Here is a 25,133-nt window from a genome sequence, read left to right as displayed (position 1 = left end):
CCAGATGTAAATCCCTTTATTCCAGCAGCTGATTCAATTTTCAAATATGACTCTGTGACGCTGTTTTGATTTCTTTTCTCTGAACATAGGAAATGTGTCAAACTGATATGAAAAGATTGCAGCTCACAACACACATTTGCATCAAAGTGAAAGGATGCTCTAGTACAGCAAATGCATTCTTAAAAGGATGTATGGATTTTCATTTTTAAATGAATCAATGAATGAGAATACATCCATCCTTAAGGTAATCGAAATCACAGCTGTCATTTACCTCACAAAGAGACCTACTACCTGCTGCTGTGTATTTTATTTCCAAAATTAATCAATCAGCAAAAGTTTTCTCCAAGCTTTTTTTTCTGTTTGACTAGATTTTTTTGGCTTTGTTGTGTTGGGTTTTTTGGTTTTTTTTACCTGAGTGTACAGACTCGGGAGTGGATCTGTAGCTCTGGGTTGGTGAGCGAGGAGACAGGTTGTGAGTGGGAGAGCCAGGCACACTTTCTCCAGAGGACAGAGACCGGTTCAGTGACGATAAACTCCGGCTGGTGTGAAGTAATGATGCTTGTTTAGTGATCTTCCTCAACAGAGAACTCTTCTTCTTACTGTGGAAGAGCATTCAAGTGGTGTTTACAAGCCCAAATGATTTATTTACCTTTATTAGCACATTTCAGTCAATTTTATGCCACGGTTACAGAGAAAAAATAAATTAATAAAAGAAAAACTAAAGGATGTACCTGCTGATACACATTATCTGCAAATGGATTTGAGAAGATCCCTCTTACATTATCTTGGTTACCCTTTCACTTTGACAGAGAAACATCAAAACGAACCTTTCCTGACCATCCTTTGTTTTGCTCTTCTTGTTCCTACGAGCCATCTTGGATTTGTAGCTGGCTTTTCGAGCTGGACCAACTTTGATGGACGTGTTCTCAAATGGTGTGGTGGAGATGGACACTTTATTTCCACTCTGTTAGATACCAGACACAGAGACATTGCTTAAAATGTGGTTATTTGAAGCAGATGTGCAGGCTAAGCAGGTAGGCTGCTAGTTCAGTGCTGCCTGCCATTTTGTAATCCTTTGTCAAACTCCATTTTTCCCCTCAGCATTTCCACCTATCATTTATTAAGGAATTGCTGAGAGAGAGCCCTCGTTAGTCAGGCTTTCACAAATGATTAGCTCAGACCCCAGCTGGTAGGTAAAGCTTCCCAGGGCAGACAGAACACAGCATCTGACCTCTCCCATTGAGATCCCAAATGACTCAGTTTAATACTTGTAATACTTGGAAACTTGAACAAAGTGATATTCTGTCACCAATTCTATTTCCAGTGCTCTGACTGATGGCAGATGTGAACATATCAGGCATCTATCATGATGAATCTGCAACACAGAGCATGGCTTGTCTCATTCATCTTAAAAAAATAATAATCCTGATTGCTCCTCTATTTGCAATCCCAAAGTCTTCTGTCTCTTAGAATAGTCCAGAACTTTAGGGTTTTTCCTCTGTAAATGGATTCTGCTGAGAGGAGGTATCAAACACAAGTCATTTACCTGGATAATTTTAAGACCAACCATTACAAAGCTGCTCTTAAGTACCAGCAGGTGCTGTGTAGATACTTGTATTTCAGACAATGCCAATTACCTACCTATGGCATATGAAACAAGCTGGCTCACATTTTCCAAAATGCGACAGTGTTGAGCTCCCTACCTTCAGAATCAGCTCCACCACTTCCGTGTGCACCAGCCCATGGACGGGCTCCCCGTTGACGTGGGTTATCAGATCCCCTTCCCGCAGACCCGCCTCGTTCGCCGGGCCACCTTCCTCCACGTGCTGGCAACGAGAAGGGGATGACTGATTTGAGAAGGGGAACGAGCAAGATTGCTGGCCCAGATCAGACTCAAAGCTCACCCATCCATCTCACCTCCTGCTGCAGCCAGTGCCAGCTGCTTCAAGGAAGTGTGAGAGAAACCACTGACTGGCACAGCCAAGCACAAACCCCTGTGCTCTTCCACTCCTCCCCCAGCACCCTGCCAGCCTTCCCCTGATCCAAGGCAGACAGGATGGTTAAGCTGATCAAAAGACCACCTCTTCCCAAAGCAGAAGGCTTAACACACTTTCAAAAGTTTTTAGCACTTACAAATGTTAACTAGATACTTTAGATTTACAGACAAACATTCAATATTTTTCAATTTCTTTGCCATCCCAAATTCAGCATCCTTCCATGTACATGCTGGCCACCCAAGGTGGCCAACAGATTTTTAACAAAGACTCTGTGCCATGGGTTTAAGGTGCCTATATTGCATCTCATGCTAAACAGTTTCTTTTTCCACTTTCCATCCTTTATTAACCTATCCAACACCAGATCTTTTCCCCTGTGAACACACTGCCTTTCCCCTGTTGCTGATCAGAAAGGTAAACCTCCTTCACCATGAGGAGACAGATGTGCTGGAGAATGCAGCAACTCTCCCTCTAGCCAGAAAAGACTCCAAATTAATATCTTGGTAAACTCAGCATTTTTCAAGGAAAGCAAGAGAGGGGCAAAGGAAAAAAATGCAGCCTCAGGTTATATCTCTAGGTAAGAATGAGTGTTAAAAAATGACCAAAGCGTATGAAGTCCAAATTGTCTGATGAATACAGAAATACAAGGAACAGAAGGGACCACTTTTACCCTTACTGCATTCTCCCTAACTACACAATCCTAACAACACTGCTTCGGGGAATGGATCATTCCAAGAAGTCATCTATGTTAATAAAAAAGGAACACAGAGATCAAGTACCAGAAGTAATGGGAGGGAAGCGATACAGCCATGGAAACCAGACCTTTTAGCACAGCTCACAACTAAGCCAAGAGCTAAATCCCATGGCAATCAGCATAGCAGCAGTGATACTTTAAGGCTTGTAATCAATTCCAAGCAACTGTTTGGAAAACCCCAGCAGGCTGAACCGATCAGAAGCAGGTTATAATCACTAGCACGAGCCTGAATAAATTAATTACAATGGGCCCTCATGCAATAACCCCCAATAAAGAGAAAGAGGTATGTACACAGAAACATGCTTTAAAGTATGTGCTGCAGGTGAAAGAAGGTGGATTCATGTAACCAGGAAAAAAAAGAAGGAAAGAAAGGTTGCTGTGGTTCTGTGATGGGCTTGAAAACTCCTACAGGAAAACCCAGAACGCCGTTACTTTTTCATTTATTTACAAAGGGTTTCCCCCACCCCAAAAAGACAACTTCGGGTGTGAATAAGGAGAGAGAAAACGGAGTGGCAAAATACAATTTACAAAGCTAAATACCCCACAACCTTGGCTAGATGCACTTCTGGCCCCAAGGGTACTCTTTTTAGAAAAGCAGAGACATACCCAGACCATGTGATGCACAGTGTAGATATCACTGTCACCCATATAGACGCGAATGGCGCGGAGAGTGAAACCGTATTTCTTTCCAGCCCGATGGATGATGATTGGTGGTTTCAGGTTTGCGATAGCAGGAGAAAAGTCGCGGCTGGGTGAGGAGTCCCTCGAAGATGGGTTGGAGGATAGAGAATGAGGTGACATTGGACTGGCCAATGGAGAACACGTGTGGTGATCTACAGTGATGACACAAAGGTGGGCAAAAATTAGGAAACCAGGCCTCCGAAAGAGAGAAAATTCTTGTTAGAGAGCAGCTAAGAAACCATCTCTCTTAAAAGCTTGTGGTTTCTTCACCAGAGCTGGGTTTGTCTGCAGCTTCATCTAATTCATGCTTCGTAACACAAAAATGAGCAGAGCTTTTGAAAAGGCACATTTGGAGATATATATTTAATACAGCAGCACTGCTCATACAGGATTATGGTTGGGTCACAGTGTTTATTACTTCTCTTCCTGGGATTTACAACCCACCATAAGCATTTGCCATAGGCACAATCCCGGAACACTCTGTTTCCAGGTTATGACATAATATCCTCCAACAAAAGATCAGACATCTCTAGATCTTGGTGCAAGTTACACACTGGTGCTGAGATAAATCCAAATCAGTTCGTATTAACACAAAAAAAAAAAATCAGCAGACAATCAGACAACAACTACTAGACAGTTTTGGTAGTGTTTTAAATTCACAGGGGCAAGAATATTTAACCGTAAAAAATTAGCAACTGCAAGGACTTTGCTGCTGAAAAACATCACAAGTGTATTTTAGAGTGAGTTTCCCAGCTGTGGGCTGAACCATCAGATAAACTATCTGACTCTGCTTGCTACAACATCCACATTTTAAAATACAAAGCAAACACAAAACTCTCATTTTAAAGTGAAGCTGGTCAACATCAGTAAAATAAACCCAAAGAGCAGGAATATTAAATGCAGCTGTAGAAGGGTAATCTCTAATCCATGAAGAAACACCTGCTGAATCGGCCAGCACATATTTACCTGGCAGATGAGAGCAGCTCTGGAGGAACCTTTGCTGGGTGATTAAATACACATTTTAGAGATTTTCACGAGGGAGTTTGTAGTTTGCAAAGCAACCGATGCCTAAACCACAAGAAATGTGATGTGCATCACCACGAGGGTGCCAAGAGCAGGTGCATCCCTGCCTCCAGCTCTCTGGCTGAGAGAGGCATGTGGGCATCGCTCTGCCAGCAGGTTCTGCTCAGTTGGCCCACTATTCCCTGTTCCCATCTAGGCAGGAACAGGTACAGCCCTGGAAATACAGCATGGTCTTATCCTCTGGAAAGAGGGACAAAGTCCCTCTGGGGCAAGCCTCCTCCTGCTGAACCAGTCTGTCGTAGCTCAGTATGATTAAGCTGTTCTCTAGGAGTTACCACCTGGCTTTGGGAATTGTAAAGGTCTGGCTCTGCTTGTAGACAGAGCCAGGCCAACAATGTAAGTGGTTCAGCTTTGACTCAGTGAGTTACTTACACTGTTCAACTCTTGAACACTCAATCTCAACCAAGTTATCTGGAGTTTCTGAAACTTTCCAGTGCATGCACCAGAAATGCACCAAACACATTTTGTTCCTGCCATAGTTTGCATGTGACCCCCCCCCAAAAAAAATAGTACCTTGAGGGTTAAAATCATTCTGTGTCCCTATACCTCCTTGCTGCACTAAGCACCAAGAGACCAGCTCGGAGCCAATTTAAACAAAACCAGGGAAATAACAGGGCCCAGCTGCCATTTGCAGAAGCTGCAGTCAGACCACACACACAACGCTCCTGTCTGTGGCACAGCAGTGCTCATCAACCTGCGAGCAGTAAAAGTTAGATCTCTCCCCTCCTGCCAGGCAAGGCATTATTCCAGGAGAGCGAAGGGGGAGGATCTGTCTGCAGACCTTTTGTTTAGCGCTTGCAGATTCTGACAATGCCTCACTCAAGGCATTTCTTACCTGAGGGGATCAGGAGAGACAAGGCAGTAGCGGATGCTGATTTAATCACTTTATTGACAGGTCTCGAGGTACGTTTCTCCCCTGATTCCCCAGAGAGCAACCTGTGTCGTGCCCGCCGCACTGCCAAATCGCTGATGGCTTTTGGAGTGGTAAAGTCTGGGCCTTCATTGCTATTACTGCGAGCTCGTGGATCAGAGAAATCTGCAGCGCTCCCAGCTACAGTTTAAATTAAAACAGATTAGAACCACAGGGAATTCCTAACAGTCTATTCCCCTACAGGCAAAATACATTAAATCAAAGTCATGTTTACATGAAGTCCAAGAGTAAATTTTCCTAAGAAGAAACCCCAGGGCTTGAATTTTTATTTACAGAAATGGTGTTATTCCAAACACAGAAAATTAGCGGCTTCTATTCTGTGGAAAAGCTCGCTAATGAAATCACATTGCTCAGTGGCAGTTCCATGAATCCTAAAGCTGTGGTTGCAGTTCCACACACCATTTCAATGGGATCGTTCACAGATGAAAACAGGTTTATGGAAAGTGCTCCATTTTTACAACCAGCAAGAACTGTCAATCTTTAAGTTAAAACTGCCTGTAATATAAGAGCCAGGTTCTACTGGAGTTGCACATAAAAAAATCCAGTCTAAAAGAATACTAAGGTACTAAAGTCAGGGAGAGTAAAAATGTGGATTGCAAAGACAATCTTAATTTGCCCCCTTCTGTGCACCGTTGCAATTTAGTCTTGAATTACTTAACTGCTATAATTATATAGAAAATGCAAAGTAATCTTGAAGATCAGACCAGGCACATAACAAGAGCAGATGCAGAGGGCTGAGGTGCTGTGCTCAAGTCCAGTGCCTCAGTCCCCCATGTGAAACCTTAAAGGGGCACAGTGAAAATACAGTAATTAGAATTAACAAGGTGCTTAGAAATGAAAGTGGTGAGCATCACAGCAAGTCCACAAGGGAAATTAATCATTCTGTCTTCAAAAGCAAATTTTAAGCAGCGTGCAATAAATAAAGCCTAAGGGCCACATCTTGAACAATGAGGACAGAACAAAACATTGATCATCGTTATTTAAGTGGGCACCACTGCTCTGCATACTAAGTAAAGCAGGAAGTACCACAAAAATAAAAATTCAGAGCAGCATTCCCGCAGACCTCAGTGCCAGATGCCTGTTCAACATTTAACAACCACAGAGTTTCAAATCAGGCTCCCAGACAACGAAGAACCCGGATTCGGAGGCTGCGTGTGAAAAGGTGCCATGTACATTAGAGGAGTACTCCGAGACAGTAACAGGAATCAAACTCCTTTCAAGCCTCTGACTTGGGGACACCAAAGCAATGGTATCCCTGAATCCCATGCACTAGATTAAAGACTGCTCTGATGTATTAAGCTCAGGGGAGCAGGATGCCCAGGGGAGCTCCACGTTTGCCTACTTCAACTTGTAGATACTCAAATTAGCAATGAAAGTGTTCTTGCCATTTTTAATAGCATGTTTCTAGGCTCTTAGTATGACATTAAGAACCTAAGGTTCCACTTATGGCACCTAAGTAAGAAGTAGCTTACTCCTTTTACTCCTGCACATTTTCTCCTTGGCTTAGCGGAGAATGTGACAGCAGCACCAGGCCTCTTTTGGGAGAATGGGCCATAGAGGGGAATGAAACAATTCTGAATTTCACAGACTGGATTGCAGAAGAAGAAGGAGATGTGGGGATCTTTGGCTTTACTCTGGAGCAAATTTCCTCCAAGGATTTCCACCTTCTGCTGTCAATCCACCACATCTGCCCAGTGCCCTCCACCTTGTCCATTCTTGCTGCCACTTCGAGTCCTTGCTCAGTATCCCTTCCTTCTCCATCCCCATGGCAACTGCTTTGCCTGCTTGCTCCTACTTTCTCCCAGCAACTTATTTTCTTACCTAGTTAGTCCTTGTTATTCAACACTACAATCTAGTCCTTTCCTTAAATATGCCTTCTTTCTCAAATATTATCTTGCCACCCTTCTATTCATCTTCCCCACCCTCTTCCATTAGTCCAAACTTCCCTTTTTTTTCTCCTTACTACTTCCCAGCAGTTCCCAGCTCTGGCCTCCTCTGTTGACAGGAACAGGCAACTTCATTCCCTGCCTTTCCTGTGTCCTGAAAGGAACAGGAGCTGGGGACACTCCAGCACCCCAGTCCTGCACTACCATAGGCCAGGGCACCATCACAGGGAAGGTCCAGCTCAGCCCAGTGCTGAAGAACAGTCCTAGGACAGTAAAAGTTCCTGAGAAGTCAAACACTGACTTCTAAGATTCACTCTACTAAATTTAGGCTGCACTCTTCTAAGCCTCCAACTGACTGAATTTTGGCATATTTGGCTGTGACAGAAAGTAGCATGTCCCTGACACAAGCCCCACTTCCCCAGCATATTTCAAATCTCTACTCTAAAGTCTTGGGATGAATAAAACCATATGGAGCAGGGATTTGTTGGTATGGCTGACACCCCATGTTCTCCAGCTCCAACTCAGCAGTGATCTGTTCTGACCAATGCTTAAATTAATGCTGCCTTAGGTAGGCACCCAGTGGCTGTAAGTAGGCATAGATCATATGGGTCTCAAGCATGAGAAGACCTAAATCAATTTGAAGTGACAGGACTGAAATCTAAGATTTTGGAGAGATGAAACCGCTTCTATTATTTCAAAGGCAATCACATCCACAGAACTGCATTAAAATAACCACTTAGCATGAGACAGTCACATCACCCGACACCCAGACCCGGTTTTACAGAGTTAACCTCTGCAAGCTGACACGGCCTTCTTGGGTACCACCATCACACCGAGTACGTACCTGTCAGTGTCGAGGCGCTGCTGGCGGCCGTGGAGGGCGTGGCGGGTCCGGCATCGCCTTCCAGCGGCAGCTCGTGCTCCACAGGCTGTTCTGGAATGGGCACCGGCAGCCCCTCCCGCGACTGCACGGTGGATAAGAGCATCCCCTCGGACTGCGGCCTCTTGAGGGCGGTTCCCTCGTCCTCCGCGGAGATGGCAAAGCGGGGCATGTCGAGGAGCCCCGAGCAGCGGCGCCGCACCGTCAGGGGCGGGCTGGAGTCGCTCTCCGTGTGCGAGGATTCCGACATGGACAAGCGCTTACGCAATCTAAGGGAAGAACCAAGACGGAGCCCCCCCAGTTAAACCAGGGCGGTAACGAACCTTCACACACCCAAAGCCAATTTAAGGTGAAGTTAGGGAACCAAGCTTCACCACCGGGACTCAAAACAACAAAAGGCTTGGGGCGTCACATGAGTTTAGATTTCCAATATATTCCATTGTTAAGCTTCTAAGAAAGGAAGGAATAAAACCAAAGAAAAATACAGTACAATAAACATGATCTCATAAAATATAAATATTATAAAAATATTATAAAAATTTTTATATTAATACAATATGATAAAAATTTTTATATCAATACAATATTATAAAAAGATTATATATTATAAATACTATATAATATTATGCTATTATATAATAATATTATAAAATATTATAAATATTATTATAATTATATTATAATTATATATTATAGAATCACATTATAAAATGCAAATCATCATCCATGCTCCTTTTGAAATTAGGTGAATTTTTCTTTCGAAGTTGCTGTAAATTTGAAGCCAGGAAGGCCTGGTGCAAGATGAAGTGCACCTCAGTAAAGAGTGTAATCTATAAAATGTTTTTGTTTTTAATGGAGTCAGACAGACCAGGTCACTGTCACACTTTATGCTCTTTCTAATGCCAAACGTTAGTGTAAAAGCTTTACACTTTAAAAGCAAAAAATGAGAGATATCCCATTTTTAAGGTAAATTGACAATTATTTTAGTAATGCCAGAAACAAGGTCAGCATTCAAATTCTGGGTATTCATATATTTTACTGACATTTTTTTATTAGAACACAAGATTTTTGGAGCATATTCTGAACTTTCGAAACTTTGAACTTTCCTAACGGTTTTTCTACTTTGTAACAAATGGTAAAAGTCTGGCAATACCAGATTAATTTAAGAAAAAAACTGATGTGGGTACCTCTCTGATGTAAGTGGTCTTTCCACAAAGGAAACCTGTACTTAAGGTTATAGAACACCTTTAAATTCATTAAAAGTATTTGCTACAAATTCAGAAGATGTTAGCACTTAACTAGATACATTTAAGGACTGTATCACTTCCACACATTCAGTTTTAGCTATTCTATTCCAGGCTTCTCCTGTGGAAATACAACATATCGACCTAACAGTGGTCATAGGAATTTTTGGCACAGGTCGGCCTTTCTTTAGATGTTGTGAGAAACCAGAAGATTTAGTCCTACAGAACTTACATTTCAGGAGACCCAATCACCCAGCTGCGGTCTCGGCTCTTCAGGCCACCAAGACTGTCCAGTCTGTCGTCCTTCTCTTCGCTCAGGCTCCGTTTAGTTGGTGGTGGAGTCTTCCTCTCCTCGTGGATGGAAAGGCGTTCCATGCTGCTGTACACCTGTGCATAGGAAAAGATCCCTCTGTACAGGGAAAACAAACCCACGAGGCCTTTTCTGATCAAGGGGAAAAATCTCTTCTCAAAATGGAAGGTACTCCTTGAAAGCATGAACTTGGTAACGTTCTTTGACCAAATAACACAGTGCAGATGTGACATGCTCGAGGTGTGCCAGGGAGGAAAGGCAAAATGCAAGCCTCAGGAACATTAAACATGCCTTTCTACAACAGCACCCAACACCTCTCCTCTGAAAACACAATAGAAATACTAAAACTTTTGGAAATTACTTGATTTTTTTGTTTTGTATTAATGATTCTCAAATCTAAGAGGAACTACTGCTGAAAAGACAGCTCCAAAACTCTTGAGGGCTGGCATCTGGATCTTGAAATCCTACAATACAAATTCACTTCAGTGATAGGCATCATGCTCATGACCCCATTTCATTATCATCAGTCTATCAGCATTGCCCCAAGCTTATTTCAGAACAAAAAAGTCCTGCCCTCCTCAAGGAATCTACTATAAGGCTGACAGCTTAATGAAAGTGCCTTTCTTGGTTTTACAGCCGTCTTTAAATAATTAAATGATTAAGCAAAAAAATCCATCCTTTTAAAACTACACTTGACTGTGGACCTAATTTACATAAGAAGAGATTAATGAAAATAATGTTATTAAAAATTCAGAGCATCAACAAGATAACTATTAATAAATCATATGGCTGAATTGTCAGACAAGAATTTCAAAATATAATGAGCCTTTTATGCCTCCCACATTACAAATGCTGTATAATTTTCCAGGTCTTAAAAAAAATTCATTAAAAGTGAACTTTTTCTCTTTGTGGCAAAAACACTGAACCCTAAAGAAAAGCTTCAGTCTAACAAATGAATAATACTCATGGTGAGAAAAGGCAGATGAAAGAAACCCCTACGTACTCATAAGAACTTTTTCAAAACAGCAGCTAATCCTCAGGTCCAATTTTAAACATACTTTTGATGATGCAAATCAGGAGCAACTCCATAAAATTAAGAGTAACTGTTATTTAAACCACTGTAGCCTGGTTGAGGACAAAGAAGAACAAACTGCTCCTTAAAAACTTACTTCAGTAGTGGAAAAACTGGAGGAACTGTCATGAAAAAATGAAATATCTTTCAGAGCTCCTAAGTAAAATTCCTACTCCCATCTCACTAAGAGGGAAATACAATTCATAGGGCAGCCAGCCTTAAAACAGCATTTCTTCTCCCTTCTCCCCCTCCCAAACATACTGTGTTTTATCCAAGCTAACAGTGGAGTTGTACTATTTTAAAATGTCTGTAATTACAATTTTTTATTTCAGAACACCTCAGTAAGAATGAAAGACCTGTGCAGCCCTGAATCCAGAACGTGTGGCTACAGGAGACCTCCTCAGGGCTTCCTGCCCATTTCCCCACCTCAGAGCAGAACTCACTCTCTTCTAACACCCGACCAATGTTTCTCCAACTTAAAAATCACCAGAGATGGAAACTCTACAAATTCCCAGGCAACGTGTGCCAGCACTTAATTATTGTTCAGTATTGGAAGTTTTTTCTTGCCATTTACCCTATACCTCATTTGCACCCATCATTTCATATCAGTTCTGTGTAGAACAGGAAGACCGATGTACTCCTTTCCTTCCAGCAGTTATGTATGGTTAGGTTTTATGTTTTGTAAGATCTCAGGTCATTCTTGTTGCTTTCCTCTGGACTCCCTTTTACTGGTCCATGCTTATTTTCAAGAACATTGCCCAGAACAGGCCAGAATACCCCAGCTATGGCCTTCCTACTGCTAAACCCAGTATGGAAAGTGCCTTTTCCTTCAATAATTTGGCACATGTAACGCATGAGGCATTATACGCCCAGAACCTGCTCTTTGAAATGGTCACCCTGCCTTTTGTTCCTCAGGCTGTATTTGAGACAATGAACAACAGCAGAAATGTAAACTTCACCCTTGTTCTTACCCCCTTTGGTTTTAAACCATTATTCCAAATGTCAGAACCCATTTTCATCCCAATACCATCTTGTCACCTACTGGAAGACCCTTTCAGAATGACATTGTTCAAAGCAAATAAACTTTGGATACTCCCTGTGCCAGCATCCAAGTCATTAGTAAATCAGACTCTATCAGATGCAGAAGAGACCTCTGCAGTACCCTGCATATTGCTGAAACATTAGGAAATACAAATGTCATTCTCCAATTACTCTGGTACTCACCTTCTAATAGGCTCCCAACTACCACAGAATAAACAACACACAGTTTTCTTCTTTCCTCAGGGAATACACACCGTGCAATTCCACACACTACCCATATGATTAAAATCTACCCCATACAAAGCAACGGAACCGTGTTCCTCTCTAGATTTTTTTCTTTCATCAAGTCAGCACGCTCCTACCTTGCTGAACCTCGGTGAGCATGAGGAGAACTGCCGAATTTCCACGTGATCATCATCGTTAGTGTCCTCCTCTTCCTCCGAATCCAGGTGTTGGTACCGTTCTGAACGGGCTGGGAAGCAGACATGGCACGTTGCATCAGTGCAGGGAGTGTTGGTAACTCACACCTCAAGCATTCCTACTGGTCTACTTAAGGAACTTTGAATGTTCATACACCACAAAGGGTATTTTCCTTAATACTGAAACATACCCAGCCAGTTTTGCTCATCCTGTGCAATTACCAGTGAATATCTCCTTGGCACTGAATTTATTTTATACCATCAGTTGTACTACAGAATGTACTACATTCTGAAAGCAGCTGATACTCAGAAGCTGCCTCATCCTGCAGACCCTTCATAGGAGGGATATTTCTTCCCTACAGCAAACAATTATATGGAAGGACACATGGAAACAATTCACTGTGCCACTTTCCAATAAACAGCTTTTTGACTGTACAAAGTCTGTTCTGCATACATACATACAAGCCCACTTTAAAAAATAAAAATATTTACCCCCCAAAAATATTTCCTCTTCTCCCTCCTACTACTAGAAAAAGGATTAGATTTTGTGAAAGAAAATGGGCAAGTAGCCAATATGCAAAGCTATTTTTAATGCAAAAATCTAAACTGCCTCCAAAGAGATTTTGTGCTTTGAGATTTACAGCACTGGATTTCTAAGCCAGCCACACCGGATTTTGTAGGGTGGGCGTTAATAAGTTTGGCTACAGAAAGCTGATAGCTACACTGAGCCAAATCTGAGGCACCATATCAGCCAGAAAGCTACTTTTATAAATTCTAAATTTTTTTGCATTAGGGTTTATAACAGCAACGCCAATTCTTATCAGTGTCTTTGTGAGATATTTCCTGACGTGAGAATTCCAGCCTTTATGAAGGACTCACATCAAAGTCACCCCAACAACCTGCTGAGCCTTCCTGGGCACATGGAGGCTTTACCATCATTCCCTGGTTTGACAGATCCAGTGATTTGCAGCCCTGAACACAACGTGGTGCTTTTACCCACCAACATCTGCTCATGGCTGCTCTACTGGGCCTCTCCCAGTTGTTGGTCCAAACCTGAGTGGACCACAGCTGAAGTTTCCATGTCCAGTAAGTCCAGTTAGTGGTGGGAACACTCCACCACCTTGGTATCTACCTGTATGTTGTACCAGTACAACCTCAACAGGTGTAAACCCCACCTTTGCCCCCTCTGCACAGCTTGACTCAAATCGGTTTCTGCAACAACCACACAGAGATGTCTCAATCCTTCTCTCTCTCCCATCCTACCTCTCCATCCAAACCCTTACCTAAAAGCCCCTTCCCCAAACTGGAAGAGCACTGTCTAAATGGGATCATTGCTCTTGCAGAGTGGCTGCAGGTAGGCTGCTCTCTCCTTCCCTTTCCCCTCAGCAAAGTGCAGGAGCTGAGCAAAAATGTGCTTCATACAAATTCAACCAGTCTCACGGTCCAAGGATGGAAGAGATTCCGTTGAAGCAGAGCAGAAATCTCCATAGCTCAGGGAACTGAAATAGCCCAGTATCATCCTGTTCTGCAGATGGAGCAGGGAAAAGATCCCCTGACCAGTGACAAGTCCAAAAACCCTTTCCACCTGCTCAGCTCCTCCAGTCAAATGAGAAAACCTAGGGAGCGGAGGCTCTGGGAACAGAGAGATCTCCATCCCTCCCACGACGCTCCTCCCCTCTCTCCCAAGAGCACTGACTCTGCTGCTTATCTTGAAATACCAGGAATCTTACATAGCACTGATACCATGGCAGTTCCCAGACATTTATACACACCAGACAGACACTTCACTTCATATCACATTAGAGTTAATAATACTAAAGTGATATACTTGCAGTGAAAATAATTTAAATTACTTTAAATCTCTTAAGAATTTTCCCTACATACTTGTCTTCAAGGTTTAGGGTTTGTTTTGGGTTTTTTTAAAAACATTTTTTGGCTGAAAACGGTCACTAGGGAAAGATCATATTGCTCAAAAACTCAAGGAATTTGGATTTACCAAATGCTTTGGAAGAAGTGTAATAAACCCAGCATGACAACGGCAGCACCTCTCCCCGCAGGGCCATGGCTGGCAGGACTACAGGCACCAGTGAAGGGCCAACTGACTTCAGCAGCAACATTTTTTCATTTAAAATTAATTTTCCTTCAAAGAAACCTTACTTGGCATTCAACAGAAACTTTTTAAAGTAATTTCCATCAATGGTTTTATTCAATTTCGAACAATGACTTATCTCTAGCAATTTCAAAAATGAAATATGCACAAGAAATACGGTGCCATTTAGGCTAAATCTTTAGTCTTACTGTCAAAATAGCTTGTGTCATCCTCAGATTCCAACTGTGGGATGAATTCAGCTTTCTGCCGAAGTAATCCATTCCAGTCCAAATCTTTAAAGAACCGATGCTGTTTCACTTCAAAGGCACTACCTGAAATAAGCACCTTTTATTGCAGAGTATTTCTTTCAGCATTTGCATAACATGAAAAACAAACCCTAAAAATATCAAGAGCCTAAGAGAATGTACTCGAGTACACTTAAGTCACGCATTTTCCAGGAATTTTGAGAAACAACTTATCCTTTTACCAAAGTGGTCATGCAGGATAAAATCTGAACAAGATTTCCTCCTTCCCACCTCCTTTTCCTGTTTAACAACAACACATGACTAAACTGGGTGGAAGATAGCATCTGCTATTTATATTCCACAGAAAGTTGGAAGACTTAGAATGATTAACATCTTAATTTAAAGTTTCCAAATTCTAAATCTCATCTTGTTCATAACTGAATAAAGAGAGAAAACTCAGAGAGGTACTTAGCATATGAGTGACTCCACTGTTGTGAATAAACTCATTCATGTGCTTAGAACAAGGCAAGGCCTCACAAATCTTCTTGAATTCGTATCTTTTTGTTATTAACCTCAGAAGCTTGGGTACCCAGAAGGAAAAACTAAAGACTGTCTACCAGTATGTGCATTTTTTTTCAAATGAAATTAATATTCATAAAAGATGTCACTGTCTTTTTTAAAAAGAGAAGAAAGAGCAGAGGAAAAGAGATAAAAGGTTTGCTGAGTGCCAGTGGCACTACAACACGCCAAGTGAAACAGCAGCCTCAGCATTACAGGTATATAAGAAATCAAAGAAATCAGTCCATCAACTCATTTTATAAGGCAAGAAACTCTACATCTTTTCCATGACAGCAACATCTTTCAAGTACATGGATTTTAAGTAGAGAAGAACATGTGAAAACCATCTGATACCATTATTAATTCATGATCTATTCATCACCCTTGTGTGCACGTGTGCTAAGTCTGCTGAATACATGTGCCTCTTGGAATTTCATATATATATATATGAAATATATATATATATGGGGGATATACATATATATGACATATATGTGGGGGGTATATATATATGTGTGTTCATATATATATATATAGGGGTTTTATCCTTAAAGTTTAGTTTCGAATTTAAAATCCCAAATTAAATCAAACTAATCAAATCAATGAAAGACGAGCTGTGCTGTGAAGTCACAGCATTGCACAGATTATTTTAAAACAAGGGTGTAGCTAGAGATTATTTATGGTTATTTACTATGAGGAAACAAGAAGTGTTGGCTTGTAAAACTTTAAATCTGACCTTATAATACAGAAAGACTGACATACAGATCTGGCTTAGCCAAAAAGTTTATCAGACTTTGCTGGGTGTTTGGAGAACTCTACAGTACAGGCCCCTAGGAATGGGAAAGTTTTCATTTATTTTATTATACCCAGGAAATCACATCCATGGTGGGGATTAAGCCCCTAGTCAAAGAGAATTTCAAAGAAATCTGATTATACACTGTTCAAATGGAGATACACCCCTCAAGCACAAATCAGAGAAGTTATGTTGCCAAGCTGACAGTGCCCCTTTCTTGTTTCCCAAACGAGACAGCAATATCTATCTGATTCATCAACATTTGACACTAATTCTCAGAGCTTCATCACACAAGATTCATTGAATCCAGTATAAACTGTGCCCCAGCTCTAGATGAGCATTTTTCAACACTGGTGGGTGTGCATCACTGGCAAGGTAACTGCTGCTGCTGCTTCTGGCCACTTTCCTATATGCACAAGGATCGTACCTGTTCCCATCCTTTCCAGAGGATTTTGTCGGAGAAGCTTAGAAATGAGGTCCTGGGCATCTGGTGGCAGTGCATCATCACCTTCTGGCCAGGCAATTTCATCTGTGGACAAAAAGAGACTTGACATTTTCTACCAGCTTCCTGACTAATTTGAATAACCATTCACATCCCTCTAATGCAAAGTGCAGTGTTCAGAACTGCCCCAGAAGCGTAAATACCTTGAATTCAGCAGCTTGCATACTTAATATAATTCAGGCATTGACATTTTCCAAAATGCATAAAATTTAGCATCAGTTAAAGCTGCTGTCAATCCAAGCAGTGCTTGTGGAGAAAAAAAAAGCATTAAGGACTCTATTAATAAAGTATGAAATGGGACTTCCATGACAATCCATAAACAATGACAGTGACAATACTGTGGCTGTATCTCGTGCCCGCACATTCCACAGCTGTTATACTTGGAACAGAGAGAACAATTCACAGGTAATGATTTCATGCATCATATTTAGTTCTTTGCTGAAATTTGCTTTTTGCAGAGGACATTTGCCAAGTGTGTTAAAAATTTACGGTTTCAGAAAGCATTCCCAATAGGAAATGTTTTCACTGGCATATTCACTGAGTGAACATGAAGCAATCATCACAAAGCAAAATGAGACAGGTTTTAAAGGCCACAAGACGTGAAGGTAACAAGTACAACAGCTTCAGTGTATTGTACTTAGAATTTCCTTTTATTTCATTTATACAAAATTACTAATTGACTGGCTTTTGGACCTACAGAAACAATAATCAAAATCAGACTCAATTAGACCAGTTGGTGGCTGCTCCTTTCACATTCTCCATCAAAGAATGGAGAATGGAGAATGAACTTAAATTGAGAATTAACTTAAAAGACAGAACAAAAAAATCCTCAAATATTTTTCCTCAATCCCACAAGGATTTGTATGACTCCCACACCATGCACAGTGACAGAACTATGTACCAAGATGTTAAGCAACTCATCAGCTTTCCATAGCTGAAATCAGATGGATGCTACTTTGACCCAGAAAGTTAGAAATACTAAAAATTAAACCCCATTATTTTATACCTGCTCCTTCCTGACTAAACTGCAGACCCTCGATATTTTCAAGGTTTTACTTCACAGCACACCTTGAAACCCCTTCAGAGCCAGAGCAGAAATATGTACATACCACTGATCACTTGTCCAAACAGCTCTTCAGGTGTGTCCCCAAAGAAAGGAACGCAGCCAACCAGAAACTCATACAGGATAATTCCCATGGCCCACCAGTCCACGGGCTTCCCATAGCCCTGGCGCAGGATCACTTCTGGTGCAATGTATTCTGGAGTCCCACAGACCTCAAGAGAAACATGCAAGAAAGCCATAAATTTACAAATTGCCAAATTCATGCCAAAGCTTACTTCTGTGTTGGGTTTTTTTTTTTCTTTCCCCCCTCAGAGCTTTACAAGGAAGTTATTAATGTTTTGCCACTAACCACTTTATGCTGTGAACTGCTTCCATGGAGCAAGAGCCTATATTTGAAGGACACACTACCTGCCTGCACAGAAATAACGCCACATGAAATGAAATGTTCCTAGTGTGGACGTGCCAGCTAAGTAGTTCTTTGGTGCATGTAAAGTAAAGCATATGGGAAAAATGCATATTCTGTGTGTTTAGGTCTGTCTGCTTGATGGATGTCTGCTGGCACAGCAACAGCTATCAGGAACTGAGTTTTGACAAAACTCTCACATTTCTGTGCTAGCAGAATTTAGTTTCACAGATGCAGAATTAGCAGCACAGCATGATTACACACTTCAGCCTTAAACCTGGGAGGTACAGCTGGCATGGACAACAGCTAAGGAAATCACATTGGAAGATCTAAGTTGCCTCGGGCTTAGAAGCAGCAACAAGAATAACAAAATAGTTGTAAAAAAATACAACACTGCAAAGTGAGAGACCACGATCTAGTGACCAAAGACAATTCTGTTAGAAAAAGCATCCTTATTCAGAAGCAAAGGAAGACAGTAACACAGGATCATCATGAATTAAGACTTGGCACAGCTAAAAAAGAAAAACTCAGCTCTGATCCCAGGTGTTTTCAGAGGAGTGAAGTATTTTTTAATCCCATTATACAAGGCACTGGTGAGCCTGCATCCAGAACAGTTTCTGTCAGCTGTGCCCAGGAAACATCAACTCAAAGAGGTACATGGAAGAGCTCTTCATTCATCAAAGGAAAATCTGTCATGTTAGCTGGAACAACTCAGCTGGTTAAGCCTAGCAAAATCAAGGCTAAGGAGAAAAATGACCCTTAGTAAATATCGTGGGGATAAAAATCAATGTCTAAGCTATTAGACAAAATTACAAGAAACATACAGAAACTTGCCATGAACTTTCTAAGCACCAGAAGGGGGAGATCGTGGAACAACCTTCCAGCAAAACACACGTTACATCCCTAAACCAAATTCTGTTTACACCCGAACTGCTGCCTGGGCCACTCTTTCAAAATCCTAAAGTAAGAGCTAAAGTGCATCACTCCAAAACAAGAAGCTGAAGTAACAAACAATGACAATTTATGCACAAACATGAGAATGGACTTACATCTTTTCCACCCATTCTACAACACACAGCACAGCGTGGAGGCAGAGGAGTGCTACAAACTCTGGTTCCATCCCAAGACAGAATGCTGCATCTGATCCCACATCAATGGACAAAATTTTTCAGCTTACCTGCTTGTCCAGGAATTCCCTGGTATCCTTCTCAATGTGTCCCTCATAAAGATTGGTTGTAAGACTCATTAACCCAATTTTGGACAGTCCAAAGTCTGTTAGTTTAATGTGACCCATGGAAGTTATCAGGAGACTAGAAGAAAGAGAAGTAAAATAATCCAACACTCAATTAAGTGTTTCCTAAAAGCAATTTAAAAATCCAGAAGAACATGAGGTAGTGCTAAGATCTCACTGTTACATTCCCATTAAACACCTGGAAGAAACTTCCTACACAACTGAGTATCATAGAGCAGCCAAGGCAACTAGGAATGAGACTACCTTCTGCCATAACTTCATCAGTGCCGCAACAGCTTTGAGATAATATCTGAATACACTCTTCTCACCCTTTCTCAGTGCCTATCTGGTTCTACATCAGTAGCAAGAGACCCCATAAAATCTCCTACATGTGAGATGCCACTGAAGATCTCCCCTGTCCCGTCACCTATAGAGAAAGCCCCTGAAGGATTTAGCTCTGCCCCTCCACCTTCTGAGGGGCTAAAGACTTACTTATCAGGTTTTAGGTCACGGTGAACAATCCCATAATTGTGTAGGTACTCCAAAGCCAGAACAGTCTCAGCAAAATACATCCTTGCCATATCAACAGGTAGGGCACCAATGTTCTTGAGAAGTGTAGCACAATCACCTCCTAGAAAAAGAATGGCACAGTGAAGTGGCAGATATCAGGAAGAAAAAACAGCTATGGGTCTGCAAAACTAGATTAGACTAAGTTTTCTACAGGTTGTATCTCTCAACCCTCTTAGTATGAATTCTGAATCGCTCTCTACACTCCATCTTGAACTCAAACCAAATACTAAAATCTTAGGAGAACTGAAATCCATGTATGTTGGGCTGGCCTGCACAAGAACTGCACAGATGCCATTTGCAAACTGTAAGCAAGCCTTGAAGAAAGGGCAGTTCACGGCTGCTTGGCCTCTCTATAAATTCCTTTGCTTCCCACCACCAGGCTATCACTATCAATATAGCAATATACAGTTACTGATACAGCAATACAGTGATATATTATGTGTGGTGTGTATATACATTATATATACTAGTGTAGCAATATTCAAATATAATATAGTAATATTCTATTTCTGATATGCAAGCTTCTTAAAGTAGTAAGTAAACACCTCTACAATTCCTAACTGGCTCTCCCAACACATGCAGAGGCAGCCATCCCTTTGGACACAGTGGTAGACATGGAAATAGGACTGTGGACCCCTGATTCAGGTTCCTTAAGGAACACTGGCCACACATTTCATTTGACCTTCATCACTACTTGCGAGGAGGAATTATTATTAAAATTTCCTATTGTCAATACCTCTGGTTTCATTCCACTAATTTATCTGAAAGAGCACTGATACAATAACTATAAGCTTATTTCTCATCCAGCCAAGCAAGTGAGGCATAAGAAATTAATCCTATCCACCAGTGGAAAAATATTGCTTACAATAAGATATAGTGATAAAACAAAATCAAATTATATTCCAAAGGATAAGCAAAACAAACAGAAGAAAAACCCAACCCCAGTATAAAAAGCAGTTTATTTTTTAAAAGGTTGCTAAAGAACAAAGGCTATGTTCCTCAAAATGCCTTTTTCTAACTGCAATGCCAAGCAAACGTATTATGGATCTTGCCGTGCCATCCCATAGGAGAGCGGGAGGATTTCTTTCCAGTGAGGACTGGAAAGTTCATGCTGACTTCTGACCTCAGCAGCTTTCTACATGTGGCTTTATGTTTGCTCAGCTCCCCTGCAGTCATGTTGGGTCAGCCACAGGGATTCACACTATGCATCCATCCCATCTAAGGTCCCTCGGCCGGCGTGGACAGTGACAGCCGTACCTTCCACGTACTCCATAACCATGCACAGGTGCCGCTTGGTCTCAAAGGAGCAGAACATGCTGACCACAAAGGGGTTCTCGGCAAACGTCAGGATATCTCTCTCCACAAAGGCCTGCTGGATCTGGTTTCTCAGGATTAGGTTCTGCTTGTTGATCTTCTTCATGGCAAAACGTTGGCGGGTGGTCTTGTGCCGCACCAAATACACCGCCCTGGAAAACAACGCGCCAAGAGGAAAAGTTCCAGTTTCAGTTCAAGCTGGTTTGTCGTGCTTTTAGGTTTGGAGTTCTTTGTGGTTTTGTTGGTTTGTTGGGTTTTTTTTTAAACAAGGACTGTAACTGTTTTGAATGGATCTTAACAGAGTTATCCATAAAGTCCCACTTCAGTGGCAAGCTTCCCTAGAAAAGAAGGAGCTCCCTGATGCTTCCTTCCCAAAGCTACTCTGCCTTCCCAACTAAAGCAACATTTTTGATGTGCCTAACAAGGAGGTATTTCAAACGCAAATGTCACAAACTTCCTTAAGCATCATTGCAGAGAAACATGTATTTCTCAACATGACAGTCACCACTTCTCTTTAAAAAGTTGTCAAAAACATATGGAATCAGCACAATTTCTTTCCAAGCTCCATAAAATTAATTTGATGCAGCACTGTCACTGGGGAATTCCTTCAGTAAAGTATCTCTTACATTTCTATCATTTGCAGATCATTAGATTCCTGCACATTAATAATACAGTTTGCAAATAAAATTTTCATCCAGTTTGCCTGCCTTATTGAATCAGTACTTGTTTCCTTTTCTCTGGAGTACATTACATTTAACATGGTATTGTGCCTCACCAGCAGCTGACTATAAAATACACCCAGGATGAAGACAGATGTAACAGCTTCTCTCTCCCCTTTTACAAAGTTACATGGGGCTTGTGCAGAAATATGACTGAAAAGATAAAATCTTCTTGTCTAATAATATGGTTCTTCAACATGCTCTATTGTGTCTTCACTGACTAAAAACATCCTTACACTTTTTCCACATATAACTTTTAAAAAGTGAGTGGATGTTAACTAAGCACCCACTTCCACAAAACACTCAAGCACATGCTCAGGTTTTGTTGTTATGACCTTCTGAGTATCACTGCTTTTCAGTAACAGCCTAATGACCTCACTGGTAAGGATTTACGAACTGCAAAGAGTAAGGAACTGTCTTTTAAAATTCTGGATAGGTTTGTATGAGCAGTTAAAGTTTTAACTGACTGAATTCATACTTGATTCTTCAATGGACAATAAAATCTAATGGCTTTTTTAAGCTCCTCACAGTAGATTTTCCCCAGTGTAATTCTAGGATTTCTTTTAGCATTTCAAGTGCTCACAAGCAGCTACATGTGTTATACCTACAATCTGAATACATGGAAGAATGGAAAAGCATAAACTACTTCTTCCTCAATATTCCTGCTGTTTCAATCAATCATCAATAATATTTGCAGGTACAGAATCTTACTCTCACTCATTTAGCCTTTAACAAAGTACAAGTCACAGAACTTAACAAGACAGCATGAAAGGAACCACACACTGCCTTGATAAGCAGTAAACAAACTGCTGCAAAGTAATTTTATGAGTCATGGAACTACATTTTTTTTTACTATTACTTAGGAAATCTCACAATAAACTAAGGGGTAATATTTTCCCTAGAGACAATGTTTAGGGAAAATGGTTTTGTCATCTCAAGCTAAGATGCTGAAGTGTCTATATTTTACCTACTTGTCCCACAGAAATAGTGCAGAAATGGTTAATGGAAAACTAGGCTTGATGTATCAGCCAGGAAGGGTTTCAGAAAACTTGTGCCACAGAGGGACAATACCTGAAAGCTTTAATGTAGGGCAACTAATTTTTAGAAAAGGTCCCTGAGCTGCAGACTGTGTCAGTTCAGCACAATGCAAGGACTCCACAGCCAGGAACTATGCCCAGGTACAAGAGCTGTTGTCTAAGAAGCCCCAGGAACCTGCAAGAAACAGCATTTCCCAGAAGAATGCAGAAGATATGACGAGTGTGGAACCTCTGTAAGACCCAAGAAAAATTAATTTATGCTTTGGACCCAACAAAACCCAGGCATTTGTCAAACTTTGCTAAACCCTTCGCTGGGTAGGACAACAATAGCATTTTCTTCTGATGGAAAGTCTAAAAGCCTTACCCATAAGCACCATTACTGATCAGTTTAATAGTTTCAAACTCTTCTTCAGATGGAGTTTTCTTTGACTGGACAGAGGCCCCACGGCTCTGGGGAAAGAAAGCAAGGAAATGGAAATCAGGAGCAGGAATGACTTCATTCTATATATATTTTTTTTCCTTTTCTTCTTTAAGCACCATTAACTCCAACTCAATCCAGTTCTAAACTTCTGGAGTCCTCAGCTTTAGGACAACTGCCTGTATCCTTAGGGTGCTTGCAGAGTCCCTCCACAATTATTAGCACAAAAAGTCAGTGGGCTATAAGATTCAGGTCTTTCCTCAATATTACATTTAAAAAATCCCAATAAAATGAACAACCTAGCAAATTACACAATTGAATTTTTCCAGTGCTTTTTATTTAAGTCGAGTCTCTTCCATATGCATCACACTGTACAAACGTAGATATAAAGAATTCCTCCAGATGATTTTCATTTGTAAAAATAAAATTAAAAAAAAAAAAATCAACAAAACTTGGTGATAATGCCTGTTTGCATCTTTTAAGCATTTCACCACTACTGTGTAAAGATTTCCACATTTTTATGAGTGCATATTCTAGTTGTAATATGTGCTTTTAAATGTCAGCACTTTTTTTTTTAATTAAAATTACTCTGCATTATAATTAATTCTTTACTGTAGACTACTTCTTTTCATAGAAAAAAAAAAGTGCTAGACAGAGTGAGTGTATTATTGCTTTACCTCGACTGAATCATCTGTCTCAGGAGTGTCTGGGCTGTCATAGCTATTCAGCTGGGCCATTTCTGAAAAGAAAGAGGAAAGATTACTCCTAATGATCTCAATCAAACAGTATTCTCTTTGTTTATACAAGAAAAACAAGATTTTAAGAGGTGCTTGTAGATGATGAAGGACATTCTTCCCCTCCATAAAAAGTCACCCCAATTATACAGTGATAACCTTTAACATCTTGTACGCTGCAGGCAGTATTCTATATAGAGATGAATATAATTAATTGCTCTTATTTCAGCCTGACTTATTCTACATGGTTTCTATAATAAGTAAAAGCAATAAATGCACGTTTGGGGAAACTGCTGCCTAGTTAATATTAAAACCTATTCCATACATATATGTCTGCATATGGCCTGGTGGCACCTCTGTGCTCCAGAAAGAAAGACCATCACATTTCAAACTGCCTCCCTACATGAGACAGGTCTGATTCTGCAAAATGCTGAGCAGCAGCAAAGTGGGAGAAAGTCAGTTAGTTTAGGCTACTCAGCTGTCGTAGGAGATGCTGTAAACTTTGCAAACCCAAATCCTACGTTAACTACTAGTCTCTGAACAGACATCACTGACATTTCTGGGTGCCCTCCTTACAGAAAGGAAATGAGGCACCTTGACATCTCCACACATTTCTAAAGAAAATTTGTCTTTAGTAAGGGGAATTAGCAATGGAAAGGTTCTCTCCCATGACAGGGATCAAAGGAAATTTCCCTTTAATGTCAGATTTCAACAAATGCTATTAAATTGCATTTAGCAATCTTTGGTAGAAATTTTCCCAAAGAGCTCTTCACTTGAAGTCAACCTGTCACTGTCATTCCAGTAAACACTGCAGAAGTTAAACTAGTCCTAGCCAGACTACTAATTTATGTTAATATTATGCTCTCCTGAGATAGCAAAAAGTATGGTTAGATCACTGAAATAATCCACAGTAACTTCCAGTCTCTGTCACACTTTCTGTTGTTGCTGAACACGCTGTGAATGCTCGGAAAACTTGTCATTTCAGCTAGAAAACTGCCAGGCAGAAATATTAACTCACTAATTCTAAAGTTAAGCTCATTTGGGCCAAGGTATGTTTATATTAAATTTACCAGAGGCAATTCTGGCACCCAGCAGAAAGGCTGTTTCTGTCCTTACATTACCCTCTTTGGTTTGGTTGCCATGCAACATGTAAAAACACAAT

The 25,133-nt window shown here is 40.9% G+C and overlaps 1 protein-coding gene across 9 annotated transcripts in view; it reads right to left on the bottom strand.

The window, feature by feature from the left end:
- MAST2 (microtubule associated serine/threonine kinase 2) overlaps positions 1-25,133 on the bottom strand; it is a 191,807-nt gene that overhangs the window by 6,410 nt on the left and 160,264 nt on the right. For all 9 annotated transcript variants that reach the window (XM_032696467.1, XM_032696460.1, XM_032696459.1 and 6 more), the window contains 16 exons: positions 23,915-23,976; positions 23,184-23,269; positions 21,007-21,215; positions 19,672-19,810; positions 19,126-19,258; positions 17,592-17,757; positions 16,408-16,509; positions 14,594-14,716; positions 12,239-12,348; positions 9,686-9,840; positions 8,174-8,478; positions 5,348-5,563; positions 3,355-3,581; positions 1,704-1,826; positions 828-964; positions 412-599 (listed from right to left, as the gene is read on the bottom strand). In XM_032696467.1, the coding sequence (XP_032552358.1) occupies positions 412-599; positions 828-964; positions 1,704-1,826; positions 3,355-3,581; positions 5,348-5,563; positions 8,174-8,478; positions 9,686-9,840; positions 12,239-12,348; positions 14,594-14,716; positions 16,408-16,509; positions 17,592-17,757; positions 19,126-19,258; positions 19,672-19,810; positions 21,007-21,215; positions 23,184-23,269; positions 23,915-23,976 (2,481 nt within the window). The remainder of the gene's footprint in view (positions 1-411; positions 600-827; positions 965-1,703; positions 1,827-3,354; positions 3,582-5,347; positions 5,564-8,173; positions 8,479-9,685; positions 9,841-12,238; positions 12,349-14,593; positions 14,717-16,407; positions 16,510-17,591; positions 17,758-19,125; positions 19,259-19,671; positions 19,811-21,006; positions 21,216-23,183; positions 23,270-23,914; positions 23,977-25,133) is intronic.

The sequence above is a fragment of the Chiroxiphia lanceolata genome, chromosome 9 (genome assembly GCF_009829145.1).
Source record: "Chiroxiphia lanceolata isolate bChiLan1 chromosome 9, bChiLan1.pri, whole genome shotgun sequence".
Classification (NCBI taxonomy): Eukaryota; Metazoa; Chordata; class Aves; order Passeriformes; family Pipridae; genus Chiroxiphia; species Chiroxiphia lanceolata.
Note: the sequence above shows the minus strand (reverse complement) of the source record. Positions and strands in the feature narration are given on the sequence as shown.